At 40.4% G+C, this 20,828-nt stretch overlaps 1 protein-coding gene across 3 annotated transcripts; it reads left to right on the top strand.

The window, feature by feature from the left end:
• The first annotated feature begins 340 nt into the window (after positions 1–340).
• On the top strand, positions 341–14,386 carry mrtfbb (myocardin related transcription factor Bb). Of its 3 annotated transcripts, none has more exons than XM_065964978.1 (13): positions 341–584; positions 3,970–4,035; positions 5,767–5,822; positions 5,932–6,007; positions 6,250–6,411; positions 6,811–6,986; positions 7,253–7,387; positions 8,725–8,972; positions 10,064–10,199; positions 10,312–11,148; positions 11,660–11,791; positions 11,891–11,951; positions 12,054–14,386. In XM_065964978.1, the coding sequence occupies exons 1-13, from the start codon at positions 485–487 to the stop codon at positions 12,491–12,493; spliced, it is 2,625 nt and encodes an 874-aa protein (XP_065821050.1). In that variant the 5' UTR covers positions 341–484; the 3' UTR covers positions 12,494–14,386. The 3 variants fall into 3 exon arrangements, with proteins under 3 accessions (XP_065821050.1, XP_065821051.1, XP_020498145.3); XM_065964979.1 differs by having other exon boundaries at positions 342–584; positions 7,256–7,387; XM_020642489.3 differs by having other exon boundaries at positions 342–569.
• Positions 14,387–20,828: the final 6,442 nt, after the last annotated feature.

A 20,828-nucleotide genomic window follows, 5' to 3' on the forward strand; every position in this document is an offset into this window, starting at 1 on the left:
TTTTTCAAGATAAGCCTTTATGTCCCTAGGGACGCACTGTGTTTGTGCTTGTCTTTGTTATTTAGTGCTACAAAAATTCTGTAAAAAAAAAAACCCAAAAAAAACCCTGGAACTGTTTCTCATGGAGAATTCCCCACAGCTTGTTTTGATCAACTATATATTGCTAACCAGTCAAGGATTTGGTCCCCTGCTGGGGAAAAATGTCAACAGCTCCTGTGGGTATGAGTTGTATAGTATGATGAGTCCTCTGACCTAGCGAGGGTTAACATGAGCAGCGCCGTGTTCCCTCCTCCTGATACTGACTGAGCGCACACACACACACACACACACACACACACACATACACTTTCTCTGCTTAGGCAAGCACACAGCCAGAGAGAAGAGGAGGGACTGTTTGCAGCCCTTGAGAGCCAGCTGACGTTCACTCAGAGCTGGGTCTTTACTCGCCCCCGACTCCTCCGTTCTCCTCTGGCCTCATCACTCCATGGGACTCCAGAACTGGCTGCCCAGCAAATCACCTCTGTCCTCTATGGCCTGCCTTGATGTGGAGACCCCTTCCATCTACAGGGGTAAATTCAAATCAGGTGCTTTAATTTTGTGTTGTCTAATGCTGTATACATTTTGTCTTGTTTGATTATCTTTGTTAAGTTTTGTCAAACTTTTCCTGATGCTGGCAGCAGTGGCATGGGGGGGTTTGTAGTGACGTAGATACAGGAAATGACAGGGCAACAGTAAAGCTCATCACAATGATTCATGACAAAGCATCAACTTGACAGGAGAAACTATTGTTTTCTAATATATCGTAAATTAAACTCGCTTCAGAGAAACTGTCAGAAGCATCTGCGAGGGAGAGCTCACAGATATATTACTCATCAGTTTACAATGCTTACAATATGTTATTGTATGAGCCCAAACCTTAACTAGTACAGACTGTAGCTGTTTTTGAATGATACTCTATTAACACCATGCTGCTAGTTAAACAATGACACTAGAAGATGAAGATCTTATTGTTATGTGTGAAGGTATAACCACCAAAGTGTAAAACTTGCATGTTGAGATATACTGAATGCATCCTATCGTTATTACTTATTATTTTTAGAAGATGCAAAGTAATATTCAAAGGTATTTTATTGGATAAGTAGTGTGTCCATTCATGTCCTTTAGGACCGTCATGCAGAATGTGTAACACTGTAATGATCTAGTATGTCATTAAGTCAATATTTATAACCTGACTAAATATAACTTTTAAAGCAGCCATGTTCACGTCTGCCAGCACAGAGTGGGAGGACACACCCACTCATGGGGAAGCTACCTCATGTGTTTTCTCATCACTTGAAATCTGGTTCTAACTCAGGCCCTACTTGTATTGGGGGGGTGACTAGTGATTCTGACTACCCATATGAGCTTTTTACCTTCAATGGGCCCTCTATTGTCAGTCATTAGACAATAATCAACAACAATAATAGGGTTAGTGTTTTAGGTAACAGTGAGTAATAATGTAGTCTTTTAAAGAATGTGATACAACTGTTTTATACTCACTGTTTGCCCCTCTGCCTCACGATGACATATACACATTTCCTAATTGTCTTTAGACCTTTTAAATTATAAGTTAGTTCAACGTTCCAGTATCTTACAGTATTAAAGTATGTCAATCAAACTGAATTCTGTTTCACTTTTTGGATCGTGCAATTTTGAGGCAAAGTCCTCTGAATCTTATACTGTACAACGATAAGTGTATAAATGACCCTATTGTGAAATCATTTATACAACCCATATACTCATTAGTCTCTCTTCTTTTCTTGTAGGGGTCTCCTTTTTGGTAAAAATCAGATTTTGTTTGGAGTACGTGATGTTTATAACAGTTAAGTCAACATCTTCAAGCATTAGTCTGTTCCTAAACTTATTTCAGCTTTGTCAGGGCAACGAGAATCTGTAGCCACACCAAACAGCTTTCCGAACAAAAACAAAAAGAGAGAGAGAGAGAGAGAGAGAGAGAAAAGAGACTAATAAAAAAAATCTGATGGGAGACCTCCTGGGATGATTTGCTGAGAACAACATGGGTCTGAGATTAGAGATTACATCAGTGGGCAGGGACGTCAGCCAAGCCCTCACTCGCTTTTTCCCTCTCTCTCTCTGCACAACCTCTGTTTACGCTCTGCTGGTGAGCAGGAGAGCAGAGCCAGTTTGCATCATGGGAAGGTTAGCCAGGGTTCAGGGTGAGCACTTGATGACATAAAGTGAGGGAGACCCCGCAGGCATGAGGTTGACCCCCTGAAACTGGTGCTCAAAGTAAACCAGGGAAGGCAGAAATTGATTTGCAGCTATAGCCACTCAATTATCTTGGCTATTGCATTTTTTTCCAAGTCACAGTGGATACAAATATTGAGGGAAAGTAATGCCCATTTTTTACAATCTCCTGGTATGATCTCTCTCAGGCTGCCCCCCCCCCCCTCCCTTTGGCATGGGTTTCTAATAGGAATCACAGCAGGCAGAGCAGGCACACTGTGTTCTGGCTGCTCTGAGAGTGGACACGGCCTCCCACCCCTTTGCCTCGGCACTTGTCACTCTGCGTTCCCTTTACCAACCAGTGGAAGCCCATGAACGTCCCCCCCCCGTCTCTTCATACAACTGAAGATCCCACCCCCTTAACTACCCCCAAACTTCATGGTTCCCAGGCCTTGTTCTCACAGCTGCCCAGTTTATTTTTGCTGTAGTGAGTCACAGAGGCCTGTTCAGACGCAGTGCCTTTCCCAGGAGAGTCGAGCAGGTCTGCGTTGTGTGTTTGTGTGTGTGAGTGGGAGTAGCTGTTTCCCCTGAGCCATTTAGTAAGTCTAGCTAAGGCGACTTCTTTTACTACAGTGGTGACAATGTGAGCCTAATGTGCCTCACACGTGACACCCCTCTTATAAGACTATTTATGCTCATATCGATGTAATCCTACAAAAAATAACACGTCCACGCTCGCTTGTTTATACATGTTAAAACTGAGATCTTCCTGCAGTTGATGTTGATGGGAAACAAAAGACAGCAATCGTCCAAGAATGTATGCATGTAGTACTCGCAGGAAATATTCAAAAGTGGGAGGATTCTCATTTCTTTACACTTGTTTACACTTCAAGAAAGATTTTAAAGCTCCAGAGGAATTGACATTTTGTGTTGATTTTGGCACCCCCTGTGGAAAAAAAAAAAGTGGTGCCAAATACATGTCGCCAATCTTCTTCTGTACATGTATAAAAAGCGTTTTCTGACAAAAAAAACACAAAACAATTTCCTGCTTTCTCTCAACAGTCTGATATATCACTCTCTATGTGGAAAAACCTCCAAAGGCTGCAGCGTTCTGCTGATTGCCTCATCTGTCACCTACCCTTCAGCAGCATTTCAGGCATAAAAAAAAAAAAACGTGATAGAAATAATCAATTTGGTAACTGACGGTCTTTTTTGCATTTGTAGCTCTTAAAGAGGCATCAGTGTTATTTTGAGTCTGTTTCATAACTATTTGAAAAACTCCTTTAAGGAACTTGAAATGTTTAACAGAACGCTTTAGTAGAGAATCAGACACCCATTGCTTTTGCCACCCAAAGTTTTGATCAATTTCCTGCCTGCAGTTCTGATGTTACTTCCTCTTTAATGTGATTGTTTTTGATCTTTTCCCTCTGTAATTGCATCCCATGCTGAGAGATATTGATTCTCATTGGGAGCTATCCAGCCAGTTACAAAGCTCTGTTTATTGTAAATGTTGTAAAACTTGTGGCACCGAGTTAGAACTGGACTGGGAAGTGAATAGGATGTCTGTGGTGGTGGTCAGGGTTTACTGTAGAGCCCTTGAGGTAGCGTATTGATTGTGGAATAATAAGTGCTCTGTTTTGTTAAAAGGCAGGCATGTTGGTTTACCGTTGACTCACTGGACTTGGCTTTTTTTCTGGTATTAAGCCGAACTCTGACCTCTGTGTGTCTTCTACACTCTCACAGTCCTCCAGCTCTGTCTGCAGCAGAGGAGGAGCCGGGAGCAGCTTGTGGAGCAGGGCATCATGCCGCGTGAGTATTCACCTCCTACTGTTATAAAACAACCAAAGAGTTCTCAGCATCCACATAAATAAGAACGGTTAACAGGAGAGAAACTCCTATATTAGCCCTATGCATTGCTTTTCACTTTTCTTAGTCTCACATGATCTCTCACTCTCAAAAAAACTGACATGTAGCTTTAACTTAGCACATCTTCTGCTTAATGGCTAATTGAGAGCATCTTTGTGGTATCTTGTTCTTTGTGACTGTGCACTTATTCAGAGAAACATGCACAAATGAATACTGTTTTACTTGTATTCATGGTGATCAAAACTCATCTGTTTAATTCATATTTAAGATTATCCTCGTCCATTGAAAGTCAAAAGATTATAACTGGTATTTCGTTGTTTATCAAGCTGCTTAATCTGGGTAGTTTAATTTCATAGAATTGTTTAATTGGCAAAATAACAGTGTGTGATAAGTGCTTATCATGTCAAAGAAAAATTGTCAAGTACAGTCTTAAATTGAGACCAGTGAACATAATAAAATGATTATAAGATTGAACGCAGATAAAACATCAAGCACTGTGACACTTTCATAGCAGAGAGACAATCAGCAGCTCCTCCATTTAAAGCGTCCATCCTTTGATGTGACAGAAGTGGAACAGACTCAGTCTCCCTGCTACATCACATAAAAGATGGCCTTAATCTGAGACAGAATCACGCTGGTATCTGGAAAGGTAGACAAAAGAACGCGACAGAGCTCCTTCTTCTTGTCCTGTGCTCCCCTGAGACGCCTCCTGCTGCCGCTCTTTGGCTTCACACCAGCCCATGAGTCAGTGACTGAGCCCTTCACAGGAGGTCAGTCCTCCCCTGTCTGTGGCCTGCTACTCCCACACTTTCAGGCTTATGTGAGGTATGCAGTGAGGTTTAGGTGATGAGCAGGAATGTTTTGTCATACTGCAGCGCCTGTGTGTGTGTCCTTAAACCAAACAGTGCTCGTCATAGCAGAGGTGACTGGTCGGTGAGCCAGACCCTTTATAAAGCTGAGTGAGTTTATTCTGCAAGATCCAAGTAAATCGGCTCTGAACACTCTCTCTGCTTGAGTCAGTCAAGCTGGCACTTCCTGGATGACTCCTGCTCAATAATGTTAAACTCACAAAGAACTACAAAGTCAAAGACATGATGAAGCATGATGTGCAAAATGAATAACACTGCTCTCCAGAATAGCTTAGTTTAAGTTTGTCTTGTTAGCATAAATGATGTAAAGAAGACATTTTTATGTGGACTTTTTATGATCTTTTAACCGTTTGAGCCTTTATTGGATACGACAACTGAAGAGAGACAGGAAATGTTGGGTGGAGAGAGTGCGGGATGACATGCAGAAAGTCGGGTTTGAATCGAAGGCCGCCGAAACGAGGACTGAAACCTCTCTACGTGGGGCATGCAACATAACCACTAGACTCCTAGCGCCCCTCCCATGACCTCTTTAATAGTTCACTACATTTATTACTTAAGAATATGTTATAAGCCATTTGAATTCTTCATGACAAAAGTATTTAACTTGTTTAAATACCAAGAGGCCATCAAGATGAAGTTCATTACACCGTATAAACATCCAGCTGTGTTATTCCCCATTATCTACAGGAATGTAGCCTTGTTCTTTTAAAGAAACTAGTTGGCACCACAACCAGCGTTTACATTATTAAGTAGTTCATATTATTCCACACGTGATACAGTTTTTTGTTGATTCTCCTCTTCACAGCTCTGAAATCTCCTGCTGCCTTTCATGAACAGATCCGCAGCCTGGAGAGAGCCAGGGTAAGACTTCAGATATCATTGTCATAATGCAGTAAATTAGTTGGCCCGACCACACAATCCCCCCCCAATTCTTTTTTTTTTTTTAAACTGTCATTGATTTATTTTTCAGACTGGGAACTTCTTAAAGCACAAACTCTGCAGCAGACCTGAGCGCTCTCAGCTGGTTCGAATGCACATCCTACAAGGTAGTCATCCTCCTGTGTGTTCTCCCTAGATTAGAGACATGAATAAAGTGCTCATTCATCTAATCATCCTTATTTCCTGTTTGAATGTGTTTAACAAAGTCGGAGCCAGATAAATGTCTGAGGTTGACATAAGTCTGCGAGGTCCAGCAGAGGCGGCAGTGAGTCACTCTGACAAAGCTGTTCAGAGGCTGACTGATGCTGACTGGATCACAGCTAGTAATGATCGTCTGTGTGTTTATCAGAGACACAGGCCCAACCCTCCCTGCAGGCCACGCAGATGAAGCTGAAGAGGGTAAGACTGGCCGATGATCTCAATGAGAAGATCGCACAGCGGCCCGGAGCCATGGAACTGGTGGAGAAGAACATCCTGCCCGTTGACTCGGCAGTGGAAGAGGTCATCAATGGTATACATGCTTATTAACTATATCCTTATAGTGGGAGACCCAAGCCCTTCATCTTTCTTTTCTTTCCTTTTTTTTTTAAGCTCACTTTCATGCAGCATTTACAATCAACGGTTCACCATTACAGTCAGAAAAGCAACTCCAGCCAGCATTGCAGCATATCAGGGACACTGTCAAGTCCCTGTTAATGTAAATCCACTTGTGTTAAAAAAATTAAAAAAAATCAAGCCTATAGACTTTCTCTCTAGCACCACCATGTAGATTATATTTTTAGTTGTATGTGAAATTTTAAAACATCTGATTATCCATCACCAAAGCACCAATACAGCTTTTATTCCAACAGTTTTAACAAATCACTAAGTTAATGGTAAGCTGGACTAATGCTTTTCTTTTGTCCCACAGGTGGTGAGACAAAAAAGCAGCAAGATGTTTACAACTTTGATGAGGAAAGCAGCGATGCCTTATCACCCAAACAGCCTGACAGCCAGCAGTCTCCCCGCTCCACCTCCACCTCACCAAGGGAGTCTGAGGCAACCAACGCCACTTCTTATTCATCTCAGTTAAACTCTCGCACGCAGGTAAACCAATGAACCATTATACATTCATAAAATGAACTTAACACACACAGTCTACATCTAAATCATTAAATATGCTGTACACTGTTGAACATTTTGTTCACATTCTTTTAATCCCTTCAGGGTTTTATGCACCTGTTTTTAGTTGTATTAAGTCAGTTCAGGTGCTTATCTGCTCTTGCATGGGATGATGCTAAACAGGCAAAGCGGCTTCACTGTTCTCACTGACCGGATCATGTGGATTCTTTCCCTGTCTCTGTTTTTGTCAGCAGGCCGTACCACCTAACTCACCGTCACGATCAGATGTAGTCAACCTCGTCTCCACCAATGAGAATGTAGTATCCTCACCTCAGCCAATAAACACTAGTGCCCCTTCTACCACACCAGGGCCCATGCTTGTGAAGGTGAGCTCCAGATGTTTGTTTTTTTAAAGCTTCAAATTTTGACATTTAATGTAAGCAGAAGTGGTTTGTCATTTTTATAAGTGAGATTATTTAACTATTTATCTTCTTTTTTTTTTTTTTTAACCCTCTAATAGTTTATTACGGTGGCTGGGAAGTGCAAAGAAAAATTACAAAGTGTGAAACACTTTTACAAAATTTGAGACAAATTTACATTTGAAAAACATTTTTCCGCCAAAACAAACAAAATGACCCCTCACTCAATCACTTCCACGTCACTTCCTGCATTTGGTACATTCCCTTTCTGTCAAGATTCTGTCATTTGTAAATTTGTTTGGTGACTGGTAAGTGTTCTGCCACTTGTACATTTGTCTCAGCGCTTGTGAAAGTGTTTCACATCTTGTAAGACTGTTGTATAATTTGTAAAAGTGTTTTGGTTTTGTAATTTTGTTATATAAAGTGTAAAAAATGTTTTTCAAAATGCTAATTTGTCTCAAATTTGTAAAATTGTTTCACACTTTGTAATTTTCCTTTGCACTTCCCAGCCACCGTAGTTTATAACCAAGGTAGAAGATATTAATCTCTAGTGCTGAGCTCTCTGTCTCTCTGATTCTTTGACTGCCTTACTATGTTGCTTCCCTTGGAAGTGTGCTCAGCATGAAATATCAGCAGTCACAGAGACTGTGATTTGTGACATCATTTTAAGGACAATTCACCACAGTCAGATGCAACACCACAAGAACAAAACCATTCCCTGTCATTTCCCTTCAACCTTTGATTTGAATCTGTGCCAAACAGTTTTTTTGGTGAAATGAAACGCTGGCTTTTCTACTTCAGGCCGAGTACAATGTATGTCAAAAATCAACAGAGTGGGTTGAAGAAAGAACTTGCGCTGTCATCATATTTTACGGTTCCTCTGGGAATAAGATGAACCCTCCCTTCCTTGGAAAAGGAAAAGACGAATGAGTTTGACAAATTGGAGGGTGTGTGTGCTTGCTTCACTGAGCTTCGGTTTCTAGTTTCTTTGCTAGAACCCGCAGCTCTTATGCCAAGCTGTATTCATGTGTATCCTGTAACTGCAGGTGTTAAAACAATAAGGCTCCTATTGCCACTACCTGTTTCCTCACCCTGCAGTTATCATCAGGTGTCAGATCAGTGCTCCACCTTAATGCATCTATCTATCAAGACCCGGTTACCGTTCCAACTCAGATTTGTTGGTACTGGCAATGCTGACTGTACTCTCTGATACACTGGACTGTGATCAAACACAAGGCTCAAATATCCCCCAGATGGTCTCGTCTGGTTTTACATTCCCCCTTTTTCTGTGTTGTGTTCTGCAGCAAAGCCTTCCAAAGCTGCCCAGCGAGAGAAGCCGCAGTAAGAGGAGCAAAGAGTCCAAGCCACGGGTGAAAAAGTTAAAATACCATCAGTACATTCCCCCCGACCAGAAGCAGGAGCTCAATGAAGTGCCGATGGACTCAGCTTATGCCCGCCTTTTGCAGCAGCAGCAGCAGTTTCTGCAGCTCCAGATTTTAAGCCAGCAACAGCAGCAGTACAACTATCAGAGTGTCCTTCCTGCCACACCTAAGTATGGCTCCATTTAGCAACAAAAACACACCTTTTACACAGACAGAAAACCAGATCTACAGTATGCGTAAAGGCTGATGACTTTGTGCTGCGTTCAGTAGTGATCAGTCTTTTCCTTTTTATGTGTATTTATATTCGGGCTGTCAAATCATTCAAATATTTAATCAGGTTTAAACGCTAAATTTACATTTTTAATCACTGTTAAACACATTTAAATTCCATTATTTTGCATTTAAAAATAGAATAATAAAAAAATGTTAGGCTTTTATTTTGAAGCTTAGAGTACTTTACATACCGTTAGTTCAACCATGCTCTTATTTTGAAATGAAGTAAGGACCTTCTGAGAGATTGAAGGTTACAACATTAACTTAACGAGGGAAAAAGGAACTCATTACAGATCAAAAACTAAATGAAAACAGCAAAAAGATTTTAAAAAAGTGAAATGTATGATGTCATAAGGTGATTATACATTTGACTCGTCAGCTGAGATGTGATATGAGACATTCAAAGATGCAGCAATGTCGCTCTTTCATCACTGACTGAATGGATTTTTTAAGATTTAAAATATAAATGCATTCATTTCAGAACTTAATTCATCAGGATTAACTAGTTAATGCTGACAGCCCTTATATTTATACATGTACCTATTTCTGAAGCTTCCTCTAGTGCACATAAGCTCTTCTGCTCATTATTTTTTGACTTGTTCAGCTTTTATTCGGTTTTGTCTCTATAAATTGGATTTATGTCTAACTCTGTAAGTACATTAAGAGCTGTATGTTCACATACTTGGCCATTAAACAGACACTGATTTTGATTAGTTCTGAAAGGGACTTCAAGAATAGTAGTTGCATAATTTTATAGTAACAATATTTTATTTTTTGCCAAAAACAAATAAAGTTCATTCTTGGCTTTAGATAGAGTAATAACTTCTAAAACCGCAGCTGCTGTTTGTCTCGGATATTTAACAGTTCACTGCCCACGGCTTCCTGCACAGAAGCTTTTGCCAATGAAGAATGAATAATAGTCCCCTCTAAACTGCAGATCTCCTCCTTTAATCTGAACTCCCCTTTTCCTCCTGTTTTGTTACAACAGAGCAACAACTGAAGCACAAACCAGCTGTTCCTCGGTTGTCGTGAGCGCAAACACTGCATCGACCCCTGTGCAGCCTTGGAACACTCAGACGAACCGCAGGCCGGATTATTTACCATCTAATTTGGACGAGATGAAGGTGACCTGTTGCCGCCTCACACAGTGTGTCACTATATGCATGCTGCAGAGGAGAACACGCTTCACTTTGGAAAGTTTTTTTTTTTTTTGGTAATAGTGTCTTTTCTTGACAGGTTGCTGAGCTGAAAATGGAATTAAAACTTAGGTCGTTGCCTGTTTCAGGCACAAAAACGGATCTGATAGAGAGGCTAAAGTCCTTTCAGGAGAGCTCTAACATCCAGACTGCGGCTATGACTGAGACAATACCAGAAGCCTCCCAGTCTGAAAAATTAACCTCTCCTGTGTCCCCTATCACCTCCAAGGTGTCCAATCTGGGCATAGACGACTGCAGTAGTGCAGAGAGCCCCACAAAGCTTTCAGGGAGTCCGTCTCCAACTCACACTGCTTGTGTGAACTCCCCACAAAGAGCTCCACCAGATAAGAGTCCCATTGAGACCTTCAATAGAGACTCTGAGAGGGACAAACGTCTTCACGAGAAGGAGCGTCAGATAGAGGAGCTGATGAGAAGGCTGGAGCAGGAGCAGAGGCTGGTGGAGGAGCTGAAGATGCAGCTGGAGGTGGAGAAGCGGAGTCAGCAGGGAGATTCTCCACCTCAGCTCAGCCCTCTCTCTCCCCTCCAGGTCAAAGAAGAAAACAGGAGCCCTTCAGGGTGCTGCCATTCTCCCTGTCTGCCAGTCGTGATCAAACAAGAGGAGGCTGAAGATCAGAGCCACTTAGCTTCTCATGCGCAGCTCATTATCAACCACCAGACTGAAACCCTGCAGCCGGTCCAGACTGAAGCTGAGATCCTTCTGCCTGCATCGTTTCCTGCCAACAGCATCACATTACACACTACTGTCAGCAGCGCAGCCACAGGCCTCCTCCAGCCCTCTGGACAGATGCCACAGAAAATAGAGGCCTCAGCAGCATTACAACAGCAGTGCAGGACTCAGACTGATCCACTGACAAAGGTGAGAAAATGTATGAATCGGTCATCGCAATCAGCTCATGCAATTTTGGTCCTACTCAAAATATGCAAACTTGAGTTGTTTTGTGATCATGTAAGTACCTGAAATCATATATGCTGATTTATATGCTGTAAATTCAGATTATGTTGCGCATCCTTCATTTGATGCAGTGTTTGTGATGGTATATCTAATTGCACATCTGGTGTGTCTTTCTATCGTGACCTGGATGTTTTTGTTGCCACGGCAATAAAAGGCCTCAGTAGAGAGGGGGAATTCTTCTTAAATCACTACAATAGAAAGATTGTTCAAACTCAGATCACGACTGTAGTAGAGGTGATGAGTGAAGGTGACCATACTGCCCTCTGCTGTCCCTTCCCTGAGCTGACAGCCAGTCAGAGATAACGACAGCCACACTGCTTTACTTCTTAAATGTACAGTGTACATGGCATTTGAATGATGATTGATCTCGTTTTTAATTTGATGTTACTGACTGTTGTCTCTCCGTCTTTAAAAGTCTTCCTCTCTCAGCCAGCCTACTTTGACCTTGCAGCAGCCGAAATCAACAAACCATGTGTCGAAGTGTAAAGACCCGCCCCGCTACGAGGATGCGGTTAAACAGACACGCGGCATGCTAACGGCTATTCAGGTGAAGCCTCAATACACTGTTTGGTACAATACATCCTTTAGATTGTTTCTTTACCTACTCAAACAAACTGACTGTTGTTGTTTTTTAACATCTCCACAGGCTCCCACAGCAGCCAGCCAGCAGATGGACGACCTGTTCGATGTGTTAATCGAGAGTGGTGGTGAGAAATAAAGCAACTTTTTCTTTTTGGGGGGGATGTTAAAAACATTTTTTGTTTTATCATGTGTCTCTCACACCTTATGTTCTGTACTTCTTGTTCCAGAGATCTCCCCTTTCATCAGACAGGATCCTCCCAGTCAGGACAAGCCTCTCCCTGTAACAGCCTGTGTAACCACCCTTCCCATCAACACGGTGTCATCCCGCCCTCCACCCCTAGTGCAAGTGGCCCAGCTGCCTACACCACCTCTCAGCCCCTCCACCAGCTTGGCAGCCCTGGCTTCCAACCCGAAGCTGGAGACCCTCCTGGACAACTATCACGCTATCGAGCCACGAACACTGGGGACAATGGAGGAGCTGCAACCCCCTCCTGTTGCCATGGAGGTGGACCTAATTGAAAGCACCAGCTTGATCAATATGGATTGGCTGGACCTCACAATGTCTGTGGCAGGAGGCGGGGTCAACTCATTGGAAATGTCAGCGCCAGTGGGCGTCTTCTCTTCAGACTTCCTGAACTCACATGAACTGCACTTGAACTGGGACTGAGTCATGTCAAGGTGGAATCAAGTACCTAATAGACCCTTTATACCAAAAAACACTTTTTTATACCAGGGAGACAGATTTTGTTTCCTTTGTTAGGAAATTGGAGCTTTTGGAGGACAATAAGACTTTGTTTTGCTATCTGGTTTTGAGATACAGGGGAGTCTGACATGAAGGAGGAAGCAGCTTGAAACTTAAGATTTAAATGTCAATCTTAAGTGATGCTTCCTTATCTCTCCTCTTGTTACTGTTTTTACTTTGTCATTTGATCTTAATGATTGTACATCACTCTATGTCCTGTGTTGATAAGGAAGGACAACTGGGGAAACCTACATATCCAAGTTGACCAACCAATGGGGCAATGCATGGACCTGGGAGCTAGTTTTTTTATTTTTTTATTTTTTTAGTTCAGCCAGTCTTTGAATGATCATCACTATCAAAACAGATTACAACAGTATTATTGCTTTATGTTTCCTTTGGATGTACATTTTGAATTCAGGATTCTAACTGAATTGGGAGCATGTGAACTGACTTGAGGCCACAGTTACCAAAGTGTCAACAGATCACAAACCGTGGCCTATAGTAGCCCAGATCAAACGAAGTATTCACTGAATGTTACTCTGAAAACATTGAGTCATCTCTCAACAGCTTCTGACAGAACTTCTCTCAAATCTGCAGATCAGCCATATCTTCACTCATGGATCCATGTGCATCGATCTGTTCACCGTGCAAAAAGCACTGCACATATTTTTGTAAAACAAATACTTGGATACAGTTAGGAGCAACAAGTTAAACGAGTAATTTATTGTTCCTCTACAAGACTGTTTCCTGAAGAGTCATGACATTTTTCTTGGGACATCAGCAGATTGGCTCTAAAAGCTTTAACATTAAACCATATCTTATCATACCAGACCATACTCTTTGTGCAATGTAACAACAAACAGAAAATGACATCCATTAGTATGAACCATGTCTTTGTGTTCATCTCTTTATGAGGAATAACTGTCATGCATTTCGGTTGATTTGTATTACAGTGCCATCTGCTGGGAAGATTCAGCAGTTTTCCTCTGCACTTATTACAATCTTAAATACATCTCCATTGGATTTTTGGTAAAGGGACTATTTTTTATTTATCTGCACCTTGGTGAATTGAATATGTTGTCTCTTAAGATCTTTTTTTTCTGTTTCTGGTGCCTGCAATCCTGAATATTGCTGATTTATCACTTACTATGGGCATTCATCTCTCTACCTTTAAAGATAACAATGGTTAAACCCAGCTGAAGAAACCTAAGCTTAATTCAGGGAGTCAGAGTTATTATGCAGGGCTCCTGTCTATCCCCAGGATGAAGAAGTAGTCAATAAACTGCAAGGCTGTTTGCATCAATGCCAACTTCTTGTGGAATAACCTCCCTGCTGATAAGATTAACTCGGTCAGTGGCCTTTAAATACAAACTCAAAACGCAAAGGTATATCTTAACATTTACTTACTGATTATTCTTTGACTATTTCAGACCATTTACATGTAACTATTGTTGCCCATTTATTAAGCTTTTTATTCTATTACTTTCTCTCCTCTTTTCCTTTCCCCCTTAAACTCAGGCATATCTGTGCACGGCCATTCTAACACCACTCTTCCTCTATTTCAAATACTTGACTTCTGTTTCACCATGATGCAGCAGGTTCAGTTTCCTCCTCTTGTTTCTTTCAGATATTCCATACTGTTTTTTGTTTTTTTTACTATTTTTGTCTATGCCTTACAAACATAACACTCAACATTTCAGTCCATCCTCTGTCACTAATTGTGACATCACCTTGACTTGTATGCCATGTTTTTATGCCAAATATTACCTTTAAAAATTTTGCATTTTTTTTTATAAATAAAGAGATTATTTGGGGCTACACAGTTGACCTCTGACCATCCTCTTAAGTGAATAACACTTTAGTGGGTGTCACTACAACACAGGAAAAGGCGTGATTATTTTTAGTTTTGTTATAACACACATCTGACAAAATCTGTCAGTCTTGATATATTAAACTGCATGTTTGCATGACTTTGATCACTTCACATATTTAAGGTACTGCGTTGTATTTATATTAGTTTATTTCAATTTAGCAAAAGATCATTTTGCATGTACTGATCTCATCTAAAACATATTTACATACAGGAAGAGCACAGCGAGAGTCACGACAACACAGGTCCCCTTCAACATTTGCTCCATTAAATACAAACTGAATTTATGGGCAGAAATTTGTGTCAGCAGAAACTCAATTTTAATCACACTTATTTGTATTTTAATTAGTCAACTTGACTTTTTTTTTTTTTTTACTCTAAATGAAATAAGTTAAACAAAGAAACCATTAACAAACATTTTGACATTGACATACAAACCCCCCCTTTTTTAACAAGGCACAGTAATAACATAAATACATTATATACTTCAAAAAGAAAATAGACAAAGAAATTAAAGGGAAATAATACATATGAGACCAAATCTGTGCCATTAAATGTATAAAATGCATGAACATTCTATGTTAAATACATTTAGTTAATCAACAAAGTGTCCTGTATCTTGTTCTTATTATAAATGTAAGATATTCAATTTAAAACAATAACTTAAACTATAGGAAAAACAACATCGGTGGACCAGCTTATCTCTGTGTGGTAGTGGAGTGGTCTCTGAAGTGGTTACAGGCACACTGATGTCGGACAGCTTTAGGTGGAAAGGAAAAGAGTGGTAACTACCCAGAACACTGAAACATAAGTATTTGTTACCCGTCCCTCTCTGAACATAACATTTTATCATAAAATATTTTAATTACAATTACAGACAGAATTCAAATGATGTTTGTATTGTTGTCTAAGTTAACAGCCTATATTTGCGTTAAATGGAACATTCCAGAACTGGAGGACATTTTCTGTCCCACCCATCAAACTTAAAATACTCCTAAAACTCATAGTTGTTGTGCAAATGATATGTGTCCTGGGGCAAAATGTAAAGATAGTTGAGGTGAAAGTGCTTTTAAATCATTATTTTAAAAAACAAATATCTACCCAAGACCCCTGATTGGCTGATTTCTCTTGTCCAACCCTCCTAATGAGCAGCTTTCAAACAAATGTAACAGTTAAAATAAGTTTGTAATCTTTTTTGGGCATGATGTTGTTATTGTCTCTTGTAATTGCTGAACCTGTTTCACCATAATATATATATTATTTTTATTATAAGTAATTATGCCTAAAAGTTGTGTCCCACAACATGCAAGCAACCCTGTTACCAGTAACAATTTTAGTAATGCAGAAGAAGAGTAAGAACAGGAAACAACATGATTCAGCAGAATTATGCTTACACCATGGTTAGTCCAAAGGTAAGTGCTCTCTTCTATTTTTCATGTTTTGATATTTTCAGCCTCAATTGAGTGTGTCACTGAAACCAACTAAACCCTGTTACTCATTTTATCAAAATAAGGCAATTTAATTAAATTAAAACTGTTCTTTTAGCACTGATTTGCAACCCTGTTACTTTAATTAGAGTAAAGGGGATGCATCTCCTTTAGTTCACCCATAAAAGACAGTATATTATTTAAAGTAAAATTAATTATTGATGTTTAATTTTGATTGCTTTTTACATAGTTCTTGCACACCATAAGTGAATGTGATAAATGCGGCAATAATACCTACGCACTCACAAACCATTACAGAGCCACCAACCGCATCTCCTCCCTTCAGTGGACCACTGTGGACAAAGAACACCATAGTCATCCTGGAACAGCCTCAAATATTACAAATGTGCCATTTCATACTAGTATCAGGCACCATCCCTACAATATTAGAGAGTATGCTTTCTCACGCGACCTTAAGCTGAATCTTCCTGCAAATGAATGTGCAGTCCATTGATTGATTGATTTCTCTGAGAACTACAGCTGCAAGTACAGTGCTGAAGTGCAAGCTGTCCATTTTGGTGCATCACACCAACAAGCCACTTTGCACACAGTGGTATACTTTGTGGGAAGGGTATCTGCCCCTACCTCCTTCTGAACTGTTTCAGCATCCAGACTGAAGGGACCACCTGCCATATGGCAACACCTAGAGCCAATCTTGAGTGTGATTGCCAGATGACCAAGTGTTTCATCTTCAGTCTTACAAATGATTCCACAAAGGGCACAGCATAGCAGAAGTGCAGAGGCACAGCCAAGAAGTTGTGGGGAAATGGTGTGCTTTGGTATATGACCACACTATCTACTCAGGGATCATCCAAGAGGGGAATGAAACCCTGAAACTGCCAGGTGAAATGTATGCACAGGGGGGGTGAACCTTTATTTTTTCCCTTGCTTTGTGGGGATGATTTTCACTGGTATCTCTTCGAGGATATCCTGAACTCTCATTCCTCCCCCAGAGAATGTTACCTCACGCCACATGGTCATTGCAAGAGAAGCATGGGATACTTTGGCAAGTCAAGAAAATGAAACATAAGCTACAATGTTGTTTAGTTCATGAATGTTATAGATAAGCCTTTGCTTCAAGGGGCAATATGGTTCTTACCTTTACATTAAAAAGCTTGTTTTTTGTGGATGAAAGCAAATGTATTATTAACATATGGGGTTTTGTTTAGAGTTTGTAATGTTATAATGCAGAGGTGATTCCGGAGGGGAGCAGGGGTGGCCTGATCTGATAAAATGATCTAATCCATGACTAAAATCTTTGATTCAATTTAACAGAACATTATCCCTTATTTTTTAATGTACTGTAACTTATGTGAAACGAAAACACTATTTATTATTTTGGCTGGTTAAAAATACAATGCCTTTGTAATATGGAGTGCAATGAACAAGGATTGGAACAGCGGAAAACTGAGCTGAAGGTGGATTTTCCTGGAGCAGCTGGGTTACGTGTTGGCGTACGCCAGTTTCAGGCCCCTTTTAGTGTGTAGAAAACAGTTATGAGGCCCCCGAGTCTTTATGATTCCTTGTCTATGTGTATTGTAAGAACAGCTGTTGGCAAGGGTCAGTGCATGAATTCACCTTTCCTTAACTTGGAAACTAAAATTCAAATATTTATTATTATTAAATGTTATTGATGATTAACATTTGATTAAGAACATTGAGACAGATTTTGACTCTTTTTGATCCCATGGTCCCTGATCAGGGTGACTTGGAGTCAGTGTTGCCAGATGGAAAATACAGCAATATCATACTGCAGCTTTGAAATTATTTGTATGTTACCCTAAACTAGCATACATATTAAAAAAAAACATGAGACAGGACCTAAACACCACACTGAATGGCAAAACGATTCCCTGCACACCACATTTATGTAAATACACGAACAAAGGAACAAACTAGTAAAGTGTAAATTGTTTTGTGAACTGCTTAGCCCTGCGCTGTGTATCTAAGCTGGTAGCATCTTAAGTTGCTGTGTGTGGCGTACGTTTTCCTACATACTGTCTGGCATAACGAGCCGCAGGCATTAGCAGGGCATCAGGTTGATGATCGGCAGGTAGAGCATCAATCCATCCATCCATCCATGTTGGTCAGGTGTTGAATGGTGCTGATGTAATGGCTCACACATGCTGATGTGATTTGCTGACAAACAATGTTTGGTTGAAGAGCTGTTAAACGTAAAATCATAGTATATTTGGCCTTGTCTGCAATTATTGATCGTACTGAGGCCAAATTGTGTTACAAATACGATTTATAACCAAAGACCATGTGAGGAACCCTTTAAAAATATTCTTCACAAGAGTAATTCATTCCACCATCTGCTGAGATGCATCCTCACATTCTCCCAGGTTCTTAAAAAGAAAAAGAGAAAGGCTTATCAGAAGGAAAAAGAAGATAAAATCAAATCTACAAAAAACATGAAGCAACAAATCATTGAGTTGGACACTGACTGTCAAGATCAAGCCATTGAACCAAGAGGAGATTGCTTCCCATGACAGTGCATTGTGTGGACGGGCAAACACTTGAAGCAAGATGAGGAGAAGAAAGCCAACAAGTTGATTTGAGACACAGTGTATAGCCATTACTTGAGGCTCAGATTCATTAAAAAAAAGGATCCAGGCAGGGATCATAGGAGAAACGTTTGGACTCTATGATGAAGAACGAGATCCACCAAGCTGTGGAGAACATGGAGATAGATGACATACAGAAGTTTTGGAAAGCAGCAAATTTACAAACAAATTCTTCAACATCAGGGAAACAAGTAATTACAGGATGAAAAGAACGAGATGGAGAAACAATAAGAAAATGAAGCTGGAAGATCCTAGGGCCATGAAGGAGAAGAATGATCAATTCTGAGACCAGACATCGCCAAATTTCAGCTGAAAGAGACTAATAAGATGTTGCCGCAGCAAAATAAATTGAAATTCATCAAAGTAGGATGAGGTCCATGCGGAGAGGATCCAAGACATGGAAGACAGAGAATGGAAGAGAAAAGAGAAAGATCTGGCTACGAAGAAAGTCCAAGATGTTACCATGCTGCGTTCCGCTCGCTTACAGCAAGATCCTGCTAGATGCAACAACATGCAGGATACTAACATGCCACAACCTTGCAGAAAGGTTGAGAGATTTCAAAGAGTAAGGGATGAACCAGTGAAATACCAAGAATATTTAAGGAAGGAGAGAGAAAGAAATAAGAAATTAAGGGAAGACGGAAAGTTGAAATGTATCAACGTCTCCCTGTCTGCCAGGGAGAAAAGGAAGGTCAGAAAATCACGGAGGAAAAGACAGAAAATACACAGGTTGTTTGTGTTGAAAGGACAACGTTCATCACCACCTAGAACTTCAACTGAAGCTGATCAGACACCAGAGCATCGGCCTGCACATCAGAGAAGGGCAAAAATGCATTCAAGTAATGTTTGTACTTCAAATTGTTAGGGATGAATTGTTGTCTTCAAAGATCAATAATCATATTGACCACAAAACCATTTGTGTTTGTATGATTCCCAACATAAGGCATGTTATGAGTTAATATCAAGCAACAACCTTGCAAACAATCCTCTCTTTTGCTTTCTACAAAGTTTACTCCTGGTGCTCTGGTTCGTCCTAACACTCCAATATAATAAAAATAACTATTTAATTATGAAAAAGAATATTGATGAACTTAATATTGACTCAAGTGGCATTTGGAAAATATAAGTTCATAAGAAAGTAATAATAAATATAACATGTTTTAACTGTTTTACAATTTTAACTTTTAATTTGATTTATGTATTCTATATTTAACCATGTCAATCCAATAAACATCACAGACTAACTGCTGGAGTAGGGCAGCCTGGCCCGTGTCAGCATGAAACATGCAGAAGACCAGGGGCCTCATATATGCTACGTACGTACTAAAATGTTGCAGCTTCAAAAAACAACACTGGTGCACGCCACTACTGCACATTGCTGGAAAGTCAAACTCTACCTCTAAGAATAAGAGCCAGTATAACATGCACATAGAAAATGCAGAAATTAAAACTGAAGATGTTGCTAGAGAATCCATCATCTTATCATCTGAGTGGCTTGTGTCTTGTCCTTGAGGAAGCCAACCAGAGACGAGTGTGCCTCAATATGCTCAAAGAAAAGAAGCTGAAGGCTACAGGACTTTCTGAAAAATACTACATTGTAGTGGAAAGGAAAGCTCACATCAAGCAAAAAGGAATTGCCATTTTTCAAAAAGGTTTCAAGCAGGTTCGCAATAAGACGGGGCTCGGATATCAAAAGACAAGGATTAGTGACCTGTGACAGACCCGCCTCTGATCTGCACCCTCCATCTCAAAGTAGGCCCATGCAGAAAATGGAGCCAATGCACAAGTGAAAAAAACTGTTATTGGTTAAGTGTCTGCTAGATGCTGGCTCCAAGAAACAAGATCACATACACACCCCATTAAAAATGGCCATTTTAACAACAGAATTGAACATGTTTGCAGTCTGGTAAATATTTTGGACTTTTAGTTATTGTCTGGTGCTGTGGTTAGCACTCTTGCCTCACAGGCAAGCGAGATGGTTCCTGGTTTCGAGTCTCCGTTGGACAGGGTTCACTCCAGGTAGTCCGGCTTCCTTCCAAAGTCCAAAGACATGCTTGTCAGGTTAAATGGTGAATCTAAATACCTGTATATGTGAGTGTGGCTGGTTGTCTGTCTCTATATGCTGGTGATTGACTGACAAACAGTACAGTGTGTACTCCGCCTCTTGGCCAATGACAGCTGGGATCGGCTACAGTCATCATGTCATTACCTTAGATATGATCAACTAAATTCACATTCAATCTGCGCTATTGAGGACAATCTGTTTTGTGTCTCGGTGTTATCAATAACTTGTCCACTGCTTTATGTCTGTCAAACTTTGAAACATTATGACAGAA

The sequence above is a fragment of the Labrus bergylta genome, chromosome 16 (assembly GCF_963930695.1).
Source record: "Labrus bergylta chromosome 16, fLabBer1.1, whole genome shotgun sequence".
In the NCBI taxonomy this organism is placed as follows: domain Eukaryota; kingdom Metazoa; phylum Chordata; class Actinopteri; order Labriformes; family Labridae; genus Labrus; species Labrus bergylta.

Coding starts and splice junctions, on each gene's coding strand:
- mrtfbb (XM_065964978.1), top strand. CDS start 485: ATGGGACTCCAGAACTGGCTGCCCAGCAAATCACCTCTGTCCTCTATG. Junction 6,008..6,249: donor TCGAATGCACATCCTACAAG/GTAGTCATCCTC, acceptor TGTGTTTATCAG/AGACACAGGCCCAACCCTCC. Junction 10,200..10,311: donor CTAATTTGGACGAGATGAAG/GTGACCTGTTGC, acceptor TTTTCTTGACAG/GTTGCTGAGCTGAAAATGGA.